The 17806-nt window shown below is 38.5% G+C and overlaps 1 protein-coding gene across 2 annotated transcripts in view; it reads left to right on the plus strand.

Annotated features, from left to right (window-relative positions):
* The window catches only part of WDR7 (WD repeat domain 7), a 240191-nt gene that overhangs the window by 213862 nt on the left and 8523 nt on the right, over nucleotides 1-17806 (plus strand). For both annotated transcript variants that reach the window (XM_034442484.2, XM_034442485.2), the window contains one exon: nucleotides 14841-14945. In XM_034442484.2, the coding sequence (XP_034298375.2) occupies nucleotides 14841-14945 (105 nt within the window). The remainder of the gene's footprint in view (nucleotides 1-14840; nucleotides 14946-17806) is intronic.

Consider the following 17806-nt stretch of genomic DNA (forward strand, 5'->3'; position numbering starts at 1 on the left):
TTTTTGAATTCTTTTTGAATATTTATTGGAAAGTTTCCAAACTGGTTTTTCAAGTGACGCTATGAGATTGCAGTGAGATTACATTTTAATCCGCGCATCAAAAGTTATATTTGAAATTGATCCAAAACGCTAATGAACATAGTTGAAAGCAAAACCTATCTGAATCATGCTGAAAATGAAATCATCAAGGGCAACCATGTATAAATGCTTCTTTGCTTACCTTCAGTGTGTAAATCGCACATGTTAAATATTACTGTGATCATTTTGAGGAAATTAATTCTCAAAATGCAGAACATGGATACAGACCAAAGGAATAACCTTTCTTCCTAAATTGCTTAATTTAGTCTTTAAGGAGAAAAAAAGTTGGAAATGGTTGAATAGTATTCCCCTTTTCCAATTCCCTTTGCTCTTCTTTTTCTTTGTCCACTTCATTTAAGGATTATTCTTTCCGCACTATCATGCATGGATTGTGTAAAACAACTTGGGACATGTCCCTGTACTGTGCTTAAACTGTGCAACCCGAAAACAGATTTCACAATCTTGACTGGCCAGATGTAGTAGGGGCCAGCAGAAGAAACAAGCTGAGATTGGTGTTGTATGATCACGTCAATTTGGGGATGATTAGAGACAGCCTGATTTTGTAAAGTATAGAGAGCAACTTAGCTTTCCCGCTTTAGCTTGCTTAAGAGCCAAGCTCGTTTCTGCTTTTCAAATAGAAGTCCCTTTGAATTGGAAGATCAAAAGCAGCTCACAAAAAGCAAGCTAATAATTACCCACATCTACTTTTCAGTATTTTTTTAAAAAAAAAACTGGAATATTGTCAGGCAGCGCATTGAAAAACCAGTAATTACATAACTTTTCTGAAAAGTGTTCCAAAGTTTAAGCCGTCACCAGTCTCGAAATAAAATCTTCAAACAAAATGAGTTTTCAAGAGAATGAGAGACCACAGCAAGATACAAATATCATTCCAGGTTTAAAACTTAATGTCAGTATTTACTGTACTTCTTTCTCAGCAATACTCTGGCATGTTGTCCCTGTGGACATCATTAGATAGTACAGAGCACCTTCCTGTTAGACCCCATGCACAGCCTTGGCTTCTGCTTCCAACATGCTTGGCTGTTCTAGTGTGCAAAACAAATTGATACCCAGTTGTGTTAAAAGCTGGTAGCATTTGCTTATTAACAACATTTGATATATATTTTTTCAGGTTGTGCCGTAGAAACCATAGGAGATTCTTGAGTCATAAGAATAACTGAAGTGCAACAAAAGCTTTTCCTTGACCATGCTAGGAAAAAGTGAGATATTTAATCTTCTGCTTGCTATGTTTAAAATGAAATCAAGGGACAGGTTCTGGTATATTGACTTGGTTTGGAAGTAAACTTTGGCCCAGTGCTAGACCTTAGCTATTCAGTTAACTCGTTAAGGCTGGTGTGGAACTTCTAATTTCTTATTCATGTGACTGCTATTTCTAGGATGTGTCTGTTGGAACTAAGCTACACAACCAGCATAGCAAGCTAGGAAGTGCCAATTTCAATCTTATCAGTGGAATGGTAGCTTTACTGAAGTTAGGCATGGAGAGTTAAGTACCTTATTTATTTCCAAGAGCAGATCCTGGAGTTAATATTTTCCAAGAAGTTTGATGGTAATTGGGTGGCAATCCCTAATTGATGGCTTTAGGGGAAGAAACAGCCATTAGACAAGAAACTCTTTGGGTCGAATAGTATTTTAAAAGTGTATTTGCATAATATGACAGTGTGATGCCAGAAATTATTCAATCATTTGGTGCATGAGAGTCTCTGCTATCATTGTTATTTTTCTTAATATTGGCTATCGTGGCAGCCCTGTTCCTTATTCTCAAACCCAGAAAGTTGCCTATATAATAAAAAGAAGGAAAGAAGAATGCTTATTATTCACATGTAGAGATTGGAATATCTTATCTAGAATCCTGTTCCTAAAACTCTTTGATGGACATGTCATGATCATGCATGTGCAAATACAATGGTAAAAGAAGGGATAGTGCAATTTCATGGTTCTTCTAACATGACTTATTGGAATGACCATTGGAGACATGGTGTTGAGCTCATTCATAGAAGGTAGGATCCAAAAGATAGCATTTTAGAGCCAGTTCTCTTCTCTTTGATTTGTGACCTATGGATCTAAACATGTACATTAAATAGTTGGGGGAAAATTTTGGTTTGACCTGTTTAGTCAACAATAAACAGATAATTTGCAGTTACCTCATTTTATTGGATCCAACATCATTGCTTGTTCTGGCATAAAGAACTGGATTAAAAACTTCATGTAAACACGCATAGTGGTGTAAGGTAAAGGTAAAGGTTCCCCTCGCACATATGTGCTAGTCGTTCCCGACTCCAGGGGGCGTTGCTCATCTCCATTTCAAAGCCGAAGAGCCAGCACTGTCCGAAGAAGTCTTCGTGGTCATGTGGCCGGCATGACTAAACGCCAAAGGCGCATGGAACGCTGTTACCTTCCCTCCAGAGGTGGCCCTATTTTTCTACTTGCATTTTTTACGTGCTTTCGAACTGTTAGGTTGGCAGAAGCTGGGACAAGTAATGGGAGCTCACCCCGTTATGCGACACTAGGGATTGGAACCGCTGAATTGCCGACCTTTCAACAAGCTCAGCGTCTTAGCCACTGAGCCACTGCGTCCCTTATGGTGGTATAAACAATCCAAAATTTTCCATCTTCACTCAGCAAGCTGTATTTCTTTATAGTTTGTCTCTGGATATCTTCAACCCTAGGAGCTTTTCTGGCCTAATTTGTTTAGATCAGGGGGGGTCAAATTCAAGGCCTGAGGGCCGGATTCAGCCTGCAGGGTGCTTAAATCTGGCCCGCAATGCCAGCCTGCAAATATCAAAGGACCAGCCTGCAGTACCTCTGCCAGCCAAAACAGGCTGCAAGGGACCGGGTGCGGCCCCTGCATGGCCTGTTTTCGGCCTCCATGGCCTCCAGCAGCACTCTGCAGGCCATGACCACGCCCACCCCCAGCCCTTTGAGGTCAAACACAACTCTGTTGTGGCCCTCAACGAAATTGAGTTTGACACCCCTGGTTTAGATAGCTAAGTTTCACTTCTGAAATAGTAAGCATTTAATTCAACCACTTGGTTTTTAGTTTCAGATGTTCCCTGGTAATTTTCTTCTCTGATTGCAAATGCGGTTAAATTCCACCTGCCACAAAATAAAGATACTGTATATTCAGATAAACCATTGATTGTGTTGATCAGTACCCATATAGTTTGGGACTCGGAAAACAGAACAGACACCAGATTAAATGTATTTCAACTAAGCGCCTTTCAGGCATTCTTCTAGCATGTAAGCTCCAGGTTTAAGGATAGGAAGAGGGTAGTCCTACAATTTTTGCTCCCTCTCTTAATATTTTTTTTTTTAATTTGATTTATATGCTGCCCTTCTCCGGAGACTCAGGGCGGCTTACAATGTGTTAAGCAATAGCCTTCATACTTTTGTATATTTATACAAAGTCAGCTTTTTGCCCCCACAAAGTGGGTCCTCATTTAACCTACCTTAGAAAGGATGGAAGGCTGAGTCAACCTTGAGCCTGGTAAGATTCGAACCTGCAGAAATTGCAGGCAGCTGTGTTAATAACAGGGTGCATTAAACCACTGTACTACCAAGGCTGTTTTCCATAATCATCTACACACAGAGGCAATGAGATGCCAGAAAGCCATAGATATCATGCTTGGTCCTGCTTCCTCCCCTCCCCACCCTCCATCATCGCACCTCATTAAAGCGTGCCTGAAGCAGGTATGATAATTTACTTAAACTGGGTACAAGGAAAGCATTAGAGCTTAGTGTTGCTAAAGAACTGTAGAACTGTTTATTAAAAAATCTTTTTTTAAAAAAAAAAAAAGTTTCTCCAGAGGCACCATCCAGACCAGGGGTGAAATCCAGCAGGTTCTGACAGGTTCTGGAGAACCGGTAGCGGAAATTTTGAGTAGTTTGGAGAACTGGCAAATACCATCTCTGGCTGGCCCCAGAGTGGGGAGGGAATGGGGATTTTGCAATATCCTTCCCCTGCCACACCCATCAAGCCACACCATACCCACCAAGTCACGCCCACAGAACCGGTAGTAAAAAAATTTGGATTTCACCACTGATCCAGACAAGAAATTTGGAAGGGTTGGGGGTGTTGAATTGAAAAAAACCATTGCTGGCTGCTTTCCTCACTGTCTCACGTTGTTCAGTAAATGCAGTTTAGTTGTTTAAAAAATGAAGCCTCTGGGATAGAATGCCTTTTTCAAATGCTGGATTTTATGACTCTGTCAATTAACAGCTTCCAATTTAAACACATAAGTATGTTAGCCGAGTTGGTGCAGCATTGCTATAAATGGGGAAAACCTTAATTCAAGCAACCCAAAAAAAAAAAAAAAAAGATTTGGTGTGAAACACCTCCTTGCTCAGCTTATCCAGGTGACGCGTTCTAATACCCCAGGCTGGTATGTGCCTCTGGAGCTTAGAGGAGACTTCAGTTAAAATGCTTCCTTTCCCCAAGATGAGTTAGAAACAAATAAGATTGATTTTTTTTAAAGGAGGGAATTTATTGGAATATCTCTTTGAAAACTGATTTGCTCCAAGAGATTAATTGCAAACGGCTGGAATTGCTGTGTAAATAAAATGGCATTCTGCTTTATGGGAAAACACTTGACCAGACCTTATGGGTTAAGTGATGCTGAACATTTACGGACACATATTCTTCCCTTCTGCAGTGACTGATGTCTTTGTGAAACATGACAACCTACAAGCTTGATCCCTGAGACAGAGGTTATTTGCAAGGGATTCTTTGAATAAGATACCAAAGTAGGAAATACATATTCACACATGTCCTTTCAAATGTGTTATGCGCTTCTGACCCAGAAGATGAGTTGGCAGCTCATCTAAGGTCTGTTCATTCATCTCACCTCTTAAGAAATCATAACTTTTTACTTTGGGCCCAATTCCTGAATATAAAATAGAAAACTGTGTATAAAGACAGTTTTACCTTCAGCATAATGACTCAAGTTTGCAAATAGCTATATTTTCCAACTGCCGTTTTTTAAATGTTCAATATTTAAATATTTGGATCTTGACCACAGGGCTCTATAAGGAGGTAAGACTGCAGATTTGTGCCAAAGTAAAATATTGCCCTTCTCCTCTCTCCTTAAAAAAAGTCCACATGCCCAGCTTCATGATTAACACTGATTGAGTTAATACCAGGTTACAAGCTTGATACTCTCTGCTTCTGAATGTCTGGGTTTTTTAAAAAGAAAAACAGTTTACCATGCAAACCTGGTCACTAACTGTTGAAAAAGCTTACATCCAACATTTTTAAAATGCGGAATGGGCTGCATCATTTTCTGGGTCATATGCATATTTTATATTTTTCTCTGAAGCTTTTCTTTTCATGTTTTTGGAAAGTGTGGATTCACTGTTCAAGTTGTTGTAGTTCTGGTTCTGATTTTAAAGTCTCTTCTAAAAGTGGCATCTGTTCTGAAACATTTTTAAACTTGGAAAACAAATCTACTTTTAAGAAATAAAATATAAAAATATTTAATGATAATGGTGCTGCTCTGTTTTAAAAGCATGTACAGCCAAAGGGCAGATGTAGCCGTCTTTAATAGAATAATCTTGGGTACAGTTTCTTAAAACAATATAAATGATAATGTGGGATTTTAAGAAGCCTGTGTAGTACCGATCTTTATGGGAAATTATAGAAGTTTCAAAGGGACCGTTATGAAAATATATATATATATAAACTGTTTAGTACTACCTGGTAAAGGACAGATTTTCATAGAGAAAATTTCGCTATGTGGTCTCTTAAGAGTTGATGCCAATCTGACGGCATATAATCAATCAATTAAATTATTTTGGGTGGGCTTTATTATAGATATATTGATTTTACAGAAACACCTCACATTTAAAGAACGGGAATATTATTATACAACTCTCCATATTTTTTTCTGTAAATAATTTATCCTGCTTAAGTCTTAAATTATTAAATTATGTTCCAGACATTGATAATAAAAGTGTATAAAGCATATTTATTTATCAGCAATATGGCAGATTTAACTTTTCTCTCCCTCTGTGCCACTTGAAATACTATATTCGAATGATGGAGGTACGTGCAAAACTGTATTGATATTCCTGTGTTCCGTGTTGTTTTTTATAGTGCTTTTTCAGATTCATATTAATTATTAGAATGACAATTGTGTGAAATTCTCTAATTCAATAAAAAATATTCCACAAAGACTTATAACCTCTAGCTCATGAAGACTACTTGCTTGATTAGGTGAAAGTGATGCATGTTGACAGTTAATCTTGTAAGTATTTAATTGTTGGTTGTGTTTGTGCACAAAATCTCTGAACTACATTTTACAGCTCACAGAATGCTTCTTTAAAAGTCAATTATATAGAAGTGCCTTTTTGTTCCGTTTCTAACTTTGATCATACCAACACTGAAACATAAGCTATAGAAAACAGGAAAAAAATAAATAAAGACTGCCAGCGTTCAGAAACATAAGCTATAGAAAATAGGAAAAAATAAAGACTGCCAGTGTTCAGATTTTCTTAAAATTAAAATTTAATATTTCTGAAAATAAAAGATTGCCATGGAAGCCACAGGAGTTTATGCGCCAAATAAATAAATATTATTTACTTTTAAAATGTAAGGAATCAACCAGCATGGCTTATTTCTTTGTCGATAACACAAAAAGTTGTTTTCCCTCAGCATATTTTTTTTAAATTACTAGTTATGTATTTTTTTTTCTCTAAATAAAGATCACTTAATATTTCAGCTTGCTTTTAAAAGGTGGATAAAGATTTTTACAAACAAAGATGCAACCACAAATCATACATTCATAGCATTTTTACAGATAGAGATAGCATCTATCCTTTTGTAGAACAGTATTTTATGCTCCACAGTTTAATCTGTGAACCAGGCCTTAACTCCATCCACTTAGAGGTGAACGCTCCTAATTAGGAATAACTGTTCAAAATGTGTTATTGACTTTACTGCCATATTAATTTTTGGTGGTGTCATCATGAAATATCTGGAAACAGAAAAGATGTCTCAGCCTCTTAAACTGCGAATGTAAATCAAATCTTTGTAAATGTCTGCTGTGCTTGAAAAATAGGCTGCATTGATTTTTTTTTTTAAAGAGATCAACGTAAATAACTTAATAAAATGTGATGGGTTTAGAGGATATAGGACACGTTCGGTCCTCTTCTATTTAGCATCACGTAACACCCGAGTTGTATACAAACTGTACAATTTAGATAACATTTTGTGAAACGCTCCGTAGCCACTTGGATGGCTGCAGCTGTTGTCTAATTTTTTTTTTCCCCTGGATTAAATTTGGCCAACAAAGATGCTGCCTCATTTTCAGCTTGTCATTTGCCCAGGAAGTAAAAGCAAATTGTAATGAGGGAATCACAGCAGGAGAACCGCTGAACAAATGAGAGGCATATATTGACTGACAGCCAGCATGCCACTTCAGTGATAAATGTATTTTTATACACTGCTGTTCAAGGTCACTTTCTGTGCTCTTTGTATGCTGGACATCAAATCATGCAGACTTAGATTTTAATACAAAATAACTTCTGATAGCTAATACAAAATAATAAGCCTTTGGTAAACAATTTTTTTAAAAAAAAAAATCAAAATATATTCATTTTGAAAAGGATTTATTTTTATTCTAGAATATTCTTTTCCAGAAGTCTGAGAAACAGATACATAATAAATGATAAAGTATAAGGGTGTGATCCCACCCATAGATCCCTGTTTTTCTTTTGAACGTGTAATACTGAAGTAGTAATATTAAGGACAAATGGAAACGAGGTTCCAGTGAAACCAGATACCAATTTTTGCTTCTGTAAATGCGCTTAGAATTAGAGTGGTTAATTTCATTCAAGAGCTGTCAGTTTGGATGGATGGATGGATGGATAGATGGATGGATAGATAGATAGATAGATAGATAGATAGATAGATAGATAGATAGATAGATAGATAGATAGATAGATAGATAGATAGATAGATAGATAGATAATTTCATTTAATTGACACATTTATGAATGAAAATAATTAGTTTCTACATATTGGCAGTAGTGAATACAAAATCTCTCTCTCTCTCTCTCTCTCTCACACACACACACACACACACACAGAGAGAGAGAGAAAGAGAGAGAGAGAGAGAGAGAGAGAGAGAGAGAGAGAGAGAGAGAGAGAGAGAGAATATATATGTATATGTATATATATATATCCGCTGCCTTTGTCTCAGGCCTAGGCCTGAATCCTGAATGTGATGGATCCGGATAATCTTTTTCCTTTTTTTGGGTGATGATGCAATGAGATGCTTTACTTTGTATGTTTTATTAGTTTAAGTCTACCTTGGCTGTTTTAATTATTTCTTTCTATAAACTACCTACAGTTGGGAATTACAGTAGGCTATAAAAATAATTAACAAATAAATATAAATATCAGTATATTCCGATTATTTTTATTGAATCTTAGAAGTATTGCAGTGAAATTTCCTTAAAAATAATGACATTACCTATTAATAATGTAACAATAACAAATTTAGACTCCTGTTAATATATAGATTGTTGTTAACATGTAGACTAACATCACAGCAGCCTTTTTAGAACCAGCCTTTTTAGAAAAATACCTACCTACAATTTTTGGTGCCAATCATCAAGCTTGTCATCTTCCTAAATTTTTCAAGCTGCATAGTTTTTAATCTTATTTTAACTCTATTGTTATTTTCTGTCTATTTTCTTAGGTCTATTTGATTGTGTTTGAAGAATAAATGCTTTCAATGTTTCTAATATATTGTCATGTTTTGGTTAATTTATTTTTTATATTTTGTGATATATAAATGGAGCCCCAGGTTTTTGCTGCTGCAGACCAAAGGGACTTATTTTCACTGCTGATCTGTATTTAATTTTACCTTATTTTGCTTTGCTTTGCTTAGATTTTCAGTGATAGGGCATTTAACATGCAAGCAGCCACACAATCCATTCTTCTGCTGAGCTTTTAGAAATATGGGGCCCATTGCCAACAAAATTCTCAAGAAAATAGAAATACTTTTGTTGCAGATTTTAAAAAATCATATTTGTTTAATAAATTACTAAGAATGAACTCGTCAAAATACCAGTTTACATCAAGGATAGTAACAGAATAACAGAGTTGGAAGGGACTTTGGAGGTCTTCCAGGCAACCCCCTGCTCAGACAGGAAACCCTGTATAATTCTGGACAAATGGTTGTCCAATCTCTTCTTAAAAACTTCCAAGTGATGGAGCACCTACAGCCTCTAGAGGCGAGTCATGCCACTGATTAATTGTTCTAATTGTCAGGAAATTTCTCCTTAATTTCTAGGTTAATTCTCTCCTTGATTAGTTTCCATCCATTGCTTCTTGTCCCACCTTCACATGCTTTGGAGAATAGGTTGACCCCTTCTTCTTTGTGGCAGCCCCTCAAAAATTGGAACACTGCCATCAAGTCACCCTAATCCTTCTTTTCATTAAACTAGACATACCCAATTCCTGCAACTGTTCCTCACATGTTTTAGCCTCCAGTCTCCTAATCATCTCTGTTGCTCTTCTGTATACTCTTTCTAAAGGTAAAGGTAAAGGTTCCCCTCGGATATATGTGCTAGTTGTTTCCGACTTTAGGGAGCTCATCTCCATTTCAAAGCTGAAGAGCCAGCACTGTCCAAATACGTCTCTGTGGTCATGTGGCTGGCATGACTCAACGCCAAAGGCGCACAGAACGCTGTTACCTTCCCACCAAAGGTGGTCCCTATTTTTCTACTTGCATTTTTTACATGCTTTCGAACTGCTAGGTTGGCAGAAACTGGGACAAGTAACGGGAGCTCACCCCGTTACACAACACTAGGGATTCAAACCGCTGAACTGCTGACCTTTTGATCAACAAGCTCAGCGTTTTAGCCACTGAGCCACCGCATCCCTAACGCTCTTTCTAGAGTAGCAGTATTCATCCTTGCCATTTAATTATCCAAGATTCTTTATTGGCAAACATTAATTGTCTGTGAAGTGCCTGGTTAAAATAAAAAATAAAAATGAATTGTGTAACAATAGTGAGCATTTTTGTTAGAAATGTCTTGTTATTCTTGAATTCCATTTTTATTCAGTGTTTTTTTTTTTTTTTTGTGGGAATGGAATCATGAATACTTGACTTCAGCCAAAGCCAACAAGATCTGCAGATTTCTGGATATTGTTCTGGGTTCTTTGTGACTCTTTAATAAGAGACCCATTCTTAGAAAGATTCACTGTTGTCCTAAATCTTATTTCAATATTTTGCCTTTGAATTTGAGCAATGGAGTCTCAGAGCTTTGGATAGGCTGTTGTCATCTTTTCCAGACTCATAGGCATAATATTCCAAAAAAAATCTATGTAGTCAGAACTTCATAGTGATCAAGGAGCCAGAGTTTTGTGAAATTTACAGTATGTAGGGCAGGATAGGCTTAAAATAGCCCACATAGTTCAATGAAGTGGTTATCACTTTAAATGAATTGATGGTCTATACCAGAGGTGGATTTCAGCAGGTTCTGACCAGTTCTGGAGAACCAGTAGCGGAAATTTTGAGTAGTTCAGAGAACTGGTAGCAGAAATTTTGAGTAGTTCAGAGAACCGGTAAATACCACCTCTGACTGGCCCCACTCCCATCTATTCTCTGCCTCCGAGTCCCAGCTGTTCGGGAGGAAATGGGGATTTTGCAGTAACCTTCCCCTGGAGTGGGGTGGGAATGGAGATTTTACAGTATCCTTCCCCTGCCACGCCCATCAAGCCATGCCACACCCACCAAGCCACACCGACAGAACCGGTAGTAAAAAAAATTTGAAACCCACCACTGGCCCTTCAAAAATCATATGTGGAGTGCTTTGAAATGAGATAAATGAAACAAACGCTAAACTTTTCCCACGTTTTTTCAGTGTCCCTTTGAAGAACAGTGAGTTCCACTTGAAAGTGATAATATTCAGTAGCAGACATTATGAAAACATAATGTTTTCAAGGGTGAATACAGAATTACAACTTTTTTGCTGACAGCATCATTAACCCATTGAAATTACATAACAACAAATGTCACGCATGAGGAGAAGTGAACAAACTTCTCATCGTCTTATTTATGTCTGTTTTAGGAAGCAATTGTTAATCTTAACACTCAGCACGCTGTGATCTTATTCTGGCAATGGGTAATGAGGGTATCTTACTATTTGATGGACATCCTGTAAAACAGGAGCTTACAGACAATGGTGACTGCCACAAAGTGGAAGTTTTCTCAGCTACTGAGAGATCCAGGTTCCCTCTGTGTGGCCATATGAGTGAAAACCTATTCAATAACAAGTCAAGGTTTATGTATTTGATGAAAATACAATATGACTGTTCCTCAGACCTCAGTTGCAGTCGTGATGTGGAATCCCAAATGTTAACTGTCACATTTCTGCAACTGTGCAATATGCCTATTGAAGCTCTCATTCTGAAGTTATACTTCTGCTAGCGTTAGGCAGCTTGGTTAGGCGGGACTCATAATTCCTTTATAGCAGTAGCCCCTCTTTTTCTGTTTACATCTGCAATTTATGTCCCATGAACATAAAAGGACTATCTTTTCATTTGCTAACTGAATGAAAAATGCTGCAACTCCATAGCATTCCTTGAGCTTTCCTGTGGTCACAGCAGCACATAAAGATTCAGCTTTTATGAAACTAACTCTACTAACAAACCATGTAAGACACATATTTGGCAGCAAAAAGAATGCCGCCACCTCCACCGAAAGATAAATTCTACAGTCTGTCATCTCTCCAGTGTTTCAAAAGCATCTATCACTTAGGCATAAACAAATCTAATTTAACAGATTTTGCATCTTGACACTTACTTTGTAAATTTTGTTGAAGCAGGCATGTTCCTTTCCTTTGTCTAAACTTTTATTCAATCGTAAAAAATAAGCCTTGATTCATTATTATCTCTGCCAGTTAAATCAGAATTTGGCAGTACAGCTGCCAAACCAGACTTGGTAAAATGATTTTTTGTTGTTGTTGTTGTTGTTGTTAGATGCAAAGTCATGTCCGACTCATCGCGACCTCATGGACAACGTTCCTCCAGGCCTTTCTGTCTTCTACCATCCTCTGAAACAGTGGTGAAATCCATTTTTTTTTTACTACCAGTTCTGTGGCTGTGGCTTGGTGGGCATGGCAGGGGAAGGATACTGCAAAATCTCCATTCCCTCCCCACTCGGGGGCCAGCTAGAAGTGGTATTTCCCGGTTCTCCAAACTACTCAACATTTCCGTTACCGGTTCTCCAGAACCTGTCAGAACCTGCTGGATTTCACCCCTGCTCTGGAGTCTATTTAAGCTCACACTGACTGCTTCAGTGGCTCCATCCAGCCACCTCATTCTCTGTCATCCCCTTCTTCTTTTGCCCTCAATTGTTCCCCACATTAGGCTCTTCTCTAGTGAGTCCTTCCTTCTCATTTGGTAGCCAAAGTATTTGAGTTTCATCTTCAGGATCTGGCCTTCTAAAGAGCAGTCAGGGTTGATCTCCTCTAGGACTGGCCAGTTTGATTGCCTTGCAGTCCAAGGGACTCGCAGAAGTCTTCTCCAGCACCATAGTTCAAGTTCAAAGGCCTCAATCCTTTGACGCTCAGCTTTCTTATGGTCCAACTTTCACAGCATACATTGCAACTGGGAGTGGTAAAACGATGGCTGTTAGAAATTAGTCGAAGTCCTAATACAACAATAGAGAGAAGAATGTTCTCTCTATAATAAATACCAGAGTAATGCCCTCAATGTTCTGTCTCAATTCTGTGGGAATCTAGAAGGAGAAGAACAGACTCAGAATCAGTCTTATTCTGAAGACTTGTCATCTCTAGTACTAAATGAATCCATGCTGCATCAGACAAAACTGGAGCACAATTCAACTCAAGGAGTATATGGCGGCATATGGCTAGGAAGGCCTTTGACTAGTGTCACCCATTCCTGCATTGGGAGGCTCTGCTTATGATCACTTACACCTTGGCAACCTCTTAGAAGCCAAACGTAGTCCAGAAATCCAACTAATGCAGCAGAGTGGATAGCTATAGGAAACCATGGTATACCCAACCCATATAAACCCCATTATTTTATAAGCTGCACTAGTTAACAATGGGCTCATGGGTGCAAGATGTTGTTGACACCTATAAAATCCTTCATGACGTAAGATCAAGATATTTGATAGATAGATGGTCTGTCTATCTCTAATTATTGCTGCCTCCCCAACAAGATCAGATCGGATTGACATGTTCCAGCCCCTTCTGTTAAAAAGTTCCACTTAATGTGACCCAGGCCTTTTCTGTTGCTAGACCTGTCCCCAGGTTACCCCAGGCCTTTAGAAAGCACTTGACATCCTGGTTCTTCTGTAAAGCATTTGGTCAGGTTGTTACAGTAGTCATTAGTATGTGCTAGTCTGTGTTACTTGAATGATTAATTCCAAGATTACATATGTGGTTCTTTTTATGATTGGCATTTTTTTTTTAATGTTTTCAACTTGGTAACTACCCTGAGTTGCTTGGTGAATGGGCAACCGCATAAAATGGATGAATAAATAAACTAATACCAAGGTGATTTTGTCTGCAGAATGTCAAACGGGGTGTGATATCCACGTTTTTGCAGAATATGCCAAAGCAAAGTAATCCGTATATCCACTTTTCTTGTCCCCTCTGTTCTATGTTTCATGAAATATAACTCACTTCTATTTTTGTTTTGTCTTAGCTTTCTACAAAATGGGTAATATTAGGTATTCATTGTGGTTAGCTGATTGTTCTAGGACTACAACTAGCTCTTTGAATCACACAGTCTACTAAAAGCCCTGCACAGATATTCTCACCGCAGCCGGTTGACCCATTTGACAGAAAGGTCAGCTTGCAGCATGCGTAAAAAGAATGTTCAGTGCATTAAAGGCAGACTCGCTCATGCGTGTACGGCCTCCTGGCATTTCTGCTGAGTCTTCCCCGTGTCCTGCTGCAGCGCCTTACCATGAGGAAGTTGTCGCGAAGCAACTTACGTTGAGTAAAGCATGAATCAAACAAACATTTTCCAATAGCAGCAACAACGTTCCTCGCTTGGAATGTGAGTTTCGATCATTGAGAGGAAGATATGAAGAGTGCCGAAGTCCGCAACGTTTGATTGGTCTTGCTAATTTCCAGTCTGGATTATATATATTTAATCAAAGGGTAGAGCTAACTGGTCACAATAAACTGCTGTTCCGGCACTTTATTCAGCATTCATGGAGGATGGGGAAAATCACTATGGATAGGGTTTTTTTTTTCTTCCCTCTCTCCTCTGCCCCCCATTTCTGAAATATTATAGGCTTTGCTGACAGAGCGGCTAATATTCAGAAGTCTGAGAATTTTACATCTGTGAGGTTGGATCAGAGTGAGTTAGATAGACAATACATTTTGTGTTGACATCGTCTGTCCGTTCTGTGAAATAACCAACACAGCTTTCAATCATTTGAAGAGTAGCCTTATTTAGAAATTATATATTAAACTAAGACTGACTGTAACTTTGTTGCTTGTATCCTTACAATTTATATTGATATTGTTTCCTGATTGCTTATTTGTACCCTATGACTATCATTAAGTGTTGTACCTTATGATTCTTGATGAATGTATCTTTTCCTTTATATACACTGAGAGCATATACACCAAAGACAAATTCTTTGTGTGTCCAATCACACTTGACCAAGAGAGAATTCTATTCTATTCTATTCTATTCTATTGCATAATGTTATATGACATCAAATGCTCATTTTCTGTCTTGCTTTCTTATTTAGACAATTCACGGCCATAAAGGGGCAATAACAGCCGTGGCTTTTGCACCCGATGGTCGGTATCTTGCCACTTACTCCAACACTGATAGTCACATTTCCTTCTGGCAGGTAAGTCCCAGATATTTTATTTTATTTTTGGTTTGTTATAGAGGTAGTCCTCGATTTACAACCACAATTGAGCCCAAAATTTCTGTTGTTAAGTGAATTTTGCCCCATTTTACGACCTTTCTTGTCACATAAATGACTGCAGGCGTTAAATTAGTAACACAGTTAAGTGAATTCGGCTTGCTCGTTGACTTTGCTTGTCAAGAAGTTCGCAAAGGGTTGATCACGTGACTCCGGGACTCTGCAACTGTCATAAATGTGAATCAGTTGCCAAGCGTTTGAATTTTGATCACGGGACCATGGGGATGATGCAGTGGTCGTCAATGTGAAAATTTTATTTATTTATTTTATTTAACTTATATGCCGCCCTATCTCCAACGGACTCAAGGCTGCTCACAACAATAAAATCCACAATAATCACAGTACAAAGCTAAAATACCTAATTAAACCAGATAAAAGTGACCAGAAAAATGGTCATAAGTCACTTTTTTCTGTGCTGTTGAAACTTCAAACGATCACTAAATGAACTATTGTAAATTGAGGAATACCTATAGTAGATTAAGTCCTCTCTTTTTTTTCCCCACAACAATGCTATGAGATAAACTGGGTTAAGAGACAGTGCCTGATCAAGATTCATTCCATGAATTACTATAGGTAAAACTGAGCCTTAATCTGGGTCTATTCTGTGCCAGTCCCCTAAACTATAGGTAAGTGACCCTCAACGTATTGGACACCAGGGACCGGTTCCGTGGAAGTTTTTCCGTGGATCAGAGGGAGCATGGTTTCGTGTGCTGCCTGCATCCCATGGATGGGGCTCTGCTTGTTTGCACAGCCCAGTTTCTGACATACCATGGACCGGTCCCAATCCAGGACCGGGGGGTTGGGACCCCTGCTATAGATAATCCTCAACCTATGACTGTAATTGAGCCAGGATTATTTATATATATTTATTTTTATAGTCGTATTTCCTGCTGGTCATTGTGGGTCATCACACGACTGACCTGATTTTACAGTTTTTGCGGTGGCCATTGTTTGCAACGGTCACTTTTGGCTGGAAACCAGAGATAAACAGCAGATATATCATAGCTTTGAGCTGGGCATCACTTGCTCTTCTACTTCAAACAGCAAAATATTTCAAATGACGGGTAGTCCTTTATTTACCAGCACAGTCGAGACCAGAATTTCCATTGCCATCAAATCAGTTGTTAAGTGAGTCATGCCCAATTTTACAGCCTTTTTTGCCACAATCATTAAACGTCGTTTAACGTCACGTCGTTAAGGGCATCCAGTTTCCCCCCACTGACTTCGCTTGTCGGAAGCCAGCTGGGAAGGTTGCAAATGGCAAACACATGACCCCAGGACACTGCAACAGTTATAAATACATGCCAGTTGCCAAGCACCTAAATTTTGATCACACAACCGTAGGGATGTTCCGACAGTCATAAGCACAAAGACTGGTTGTATGGGACTTTTTTCGTTGTAAACTCTGGTCACTAAATGGTTGAATGGTTGTAAGTCAGGGACTACCCTTAGTTCCCTATGAACTCTTTTCAAATACTTTATGAAGCATTTTTATTAAATCACAGAGGGCAGTTCTGCTTCGAGCTGTGCCGAGAGCATGGGTCAGTATTCAATGGACTGTACAATTTAACTACAGATATGGAATAAATGTAGTGTTCAGTTGTTGTTGTTGTTGTTTTTAATACTAAAACCTGAATCATGGAAGAACATACTCCCAAACAAAATGACGGGTGAAAACTTTAAAAAATGTAGCCCACCATATCTCAGGATGTTCCCCTACACAACATCTTAAATCAATGGAGATTAGGTAAAGGTAAAGATTTCCCCATCTGTCATATCTGGCTCTAGGGCACGGTGCTCATCTCCGTTTGTTGGCCAAGGGAGCCAGCGTTATCCAAAGACAATTTCATGTGGTCAGTATAGCCATACGCCAAAGGTGCACAGAATGCTATTATTTTCCCACCAAAGTGGTACCTATTTATCTACTTGCATTTGCATGCTTTCGAACTGCTAGGTGGACAGGAACTGGGGCAAGTAACAGGAGCTCACCCCATCGTATGACACTCAGGTCTCGAACCCAGGCTGTCAGCGATCCAGTTGACAAGCTCAGTGTCTTTAACCACTGAGCTATCGCGCCCCCTGATTATACAACACACAACCCAGGAATTGAAGAGGGACACCCTTAAGTGAAATTGTGCCTTTTGTTTGCAATGCCTGCCTTTGTAGGCGGATGGCTCAATGAAGGAAAAAACTGCAGCGGCAGAATTATTGCTACCCTGGATTCAGTATCCCTGTAACTAACAGCTAGTACATAATTTTAATTTACTATTACTTTCTACATTAATTTGATGATAACTGTGCGTCATTAAAGAGTATTGAATTTATCGTCTGTCATCGCAGAGTGTGTTATTTAGGAAGCAATGAATAAGAACTGCGAAAATGCTCTTCCATCACTTGCATGTATTTAGTTCGGTTACGTGGGAAGATCTAGAAAGCAATCAAGCTTATTGATTGCAATGTTTTACATGATCATCTAAGATTACCAGGGGGAGTGGCCGCAGCAACCCTGCTTCAGTGCAGACCCATCCTTCAACATATGCCATAAACTGCTGAGCTTAGTTCTAGCTGTGAATATTTTCCCCCTTGATTTTTTTTTTTTAAACGGTAGCTTAAACAGAAGGAGTTAACAATAGCCAGCATGTTACATTTATTTAAAAATGTAGTCTTATGTACTAGTGATTCCTCCTCTCCCTCCAGTGGGTCTATTCAGCACTGCTATTAATGCAAGAAAATCAGTAACATTAGTCATCTTAAAAGGGTTATTACTCAAGATGATTTAAATT

This window comes from Pantherophis guttatus, chromosome 2 (assembly GCF_059756535.1).
Source record: "Pantherophis guttatus breed Tessera chromosome 2, ASM5975653v1, whole genome shotgun sequence".
NCBI classification, from domain to species: Eukaryota; Metazoa; Chordata; class Lepidosauria; order Squamata; family Colubridae; genus Pantherophis; species Pantherophis guttatus.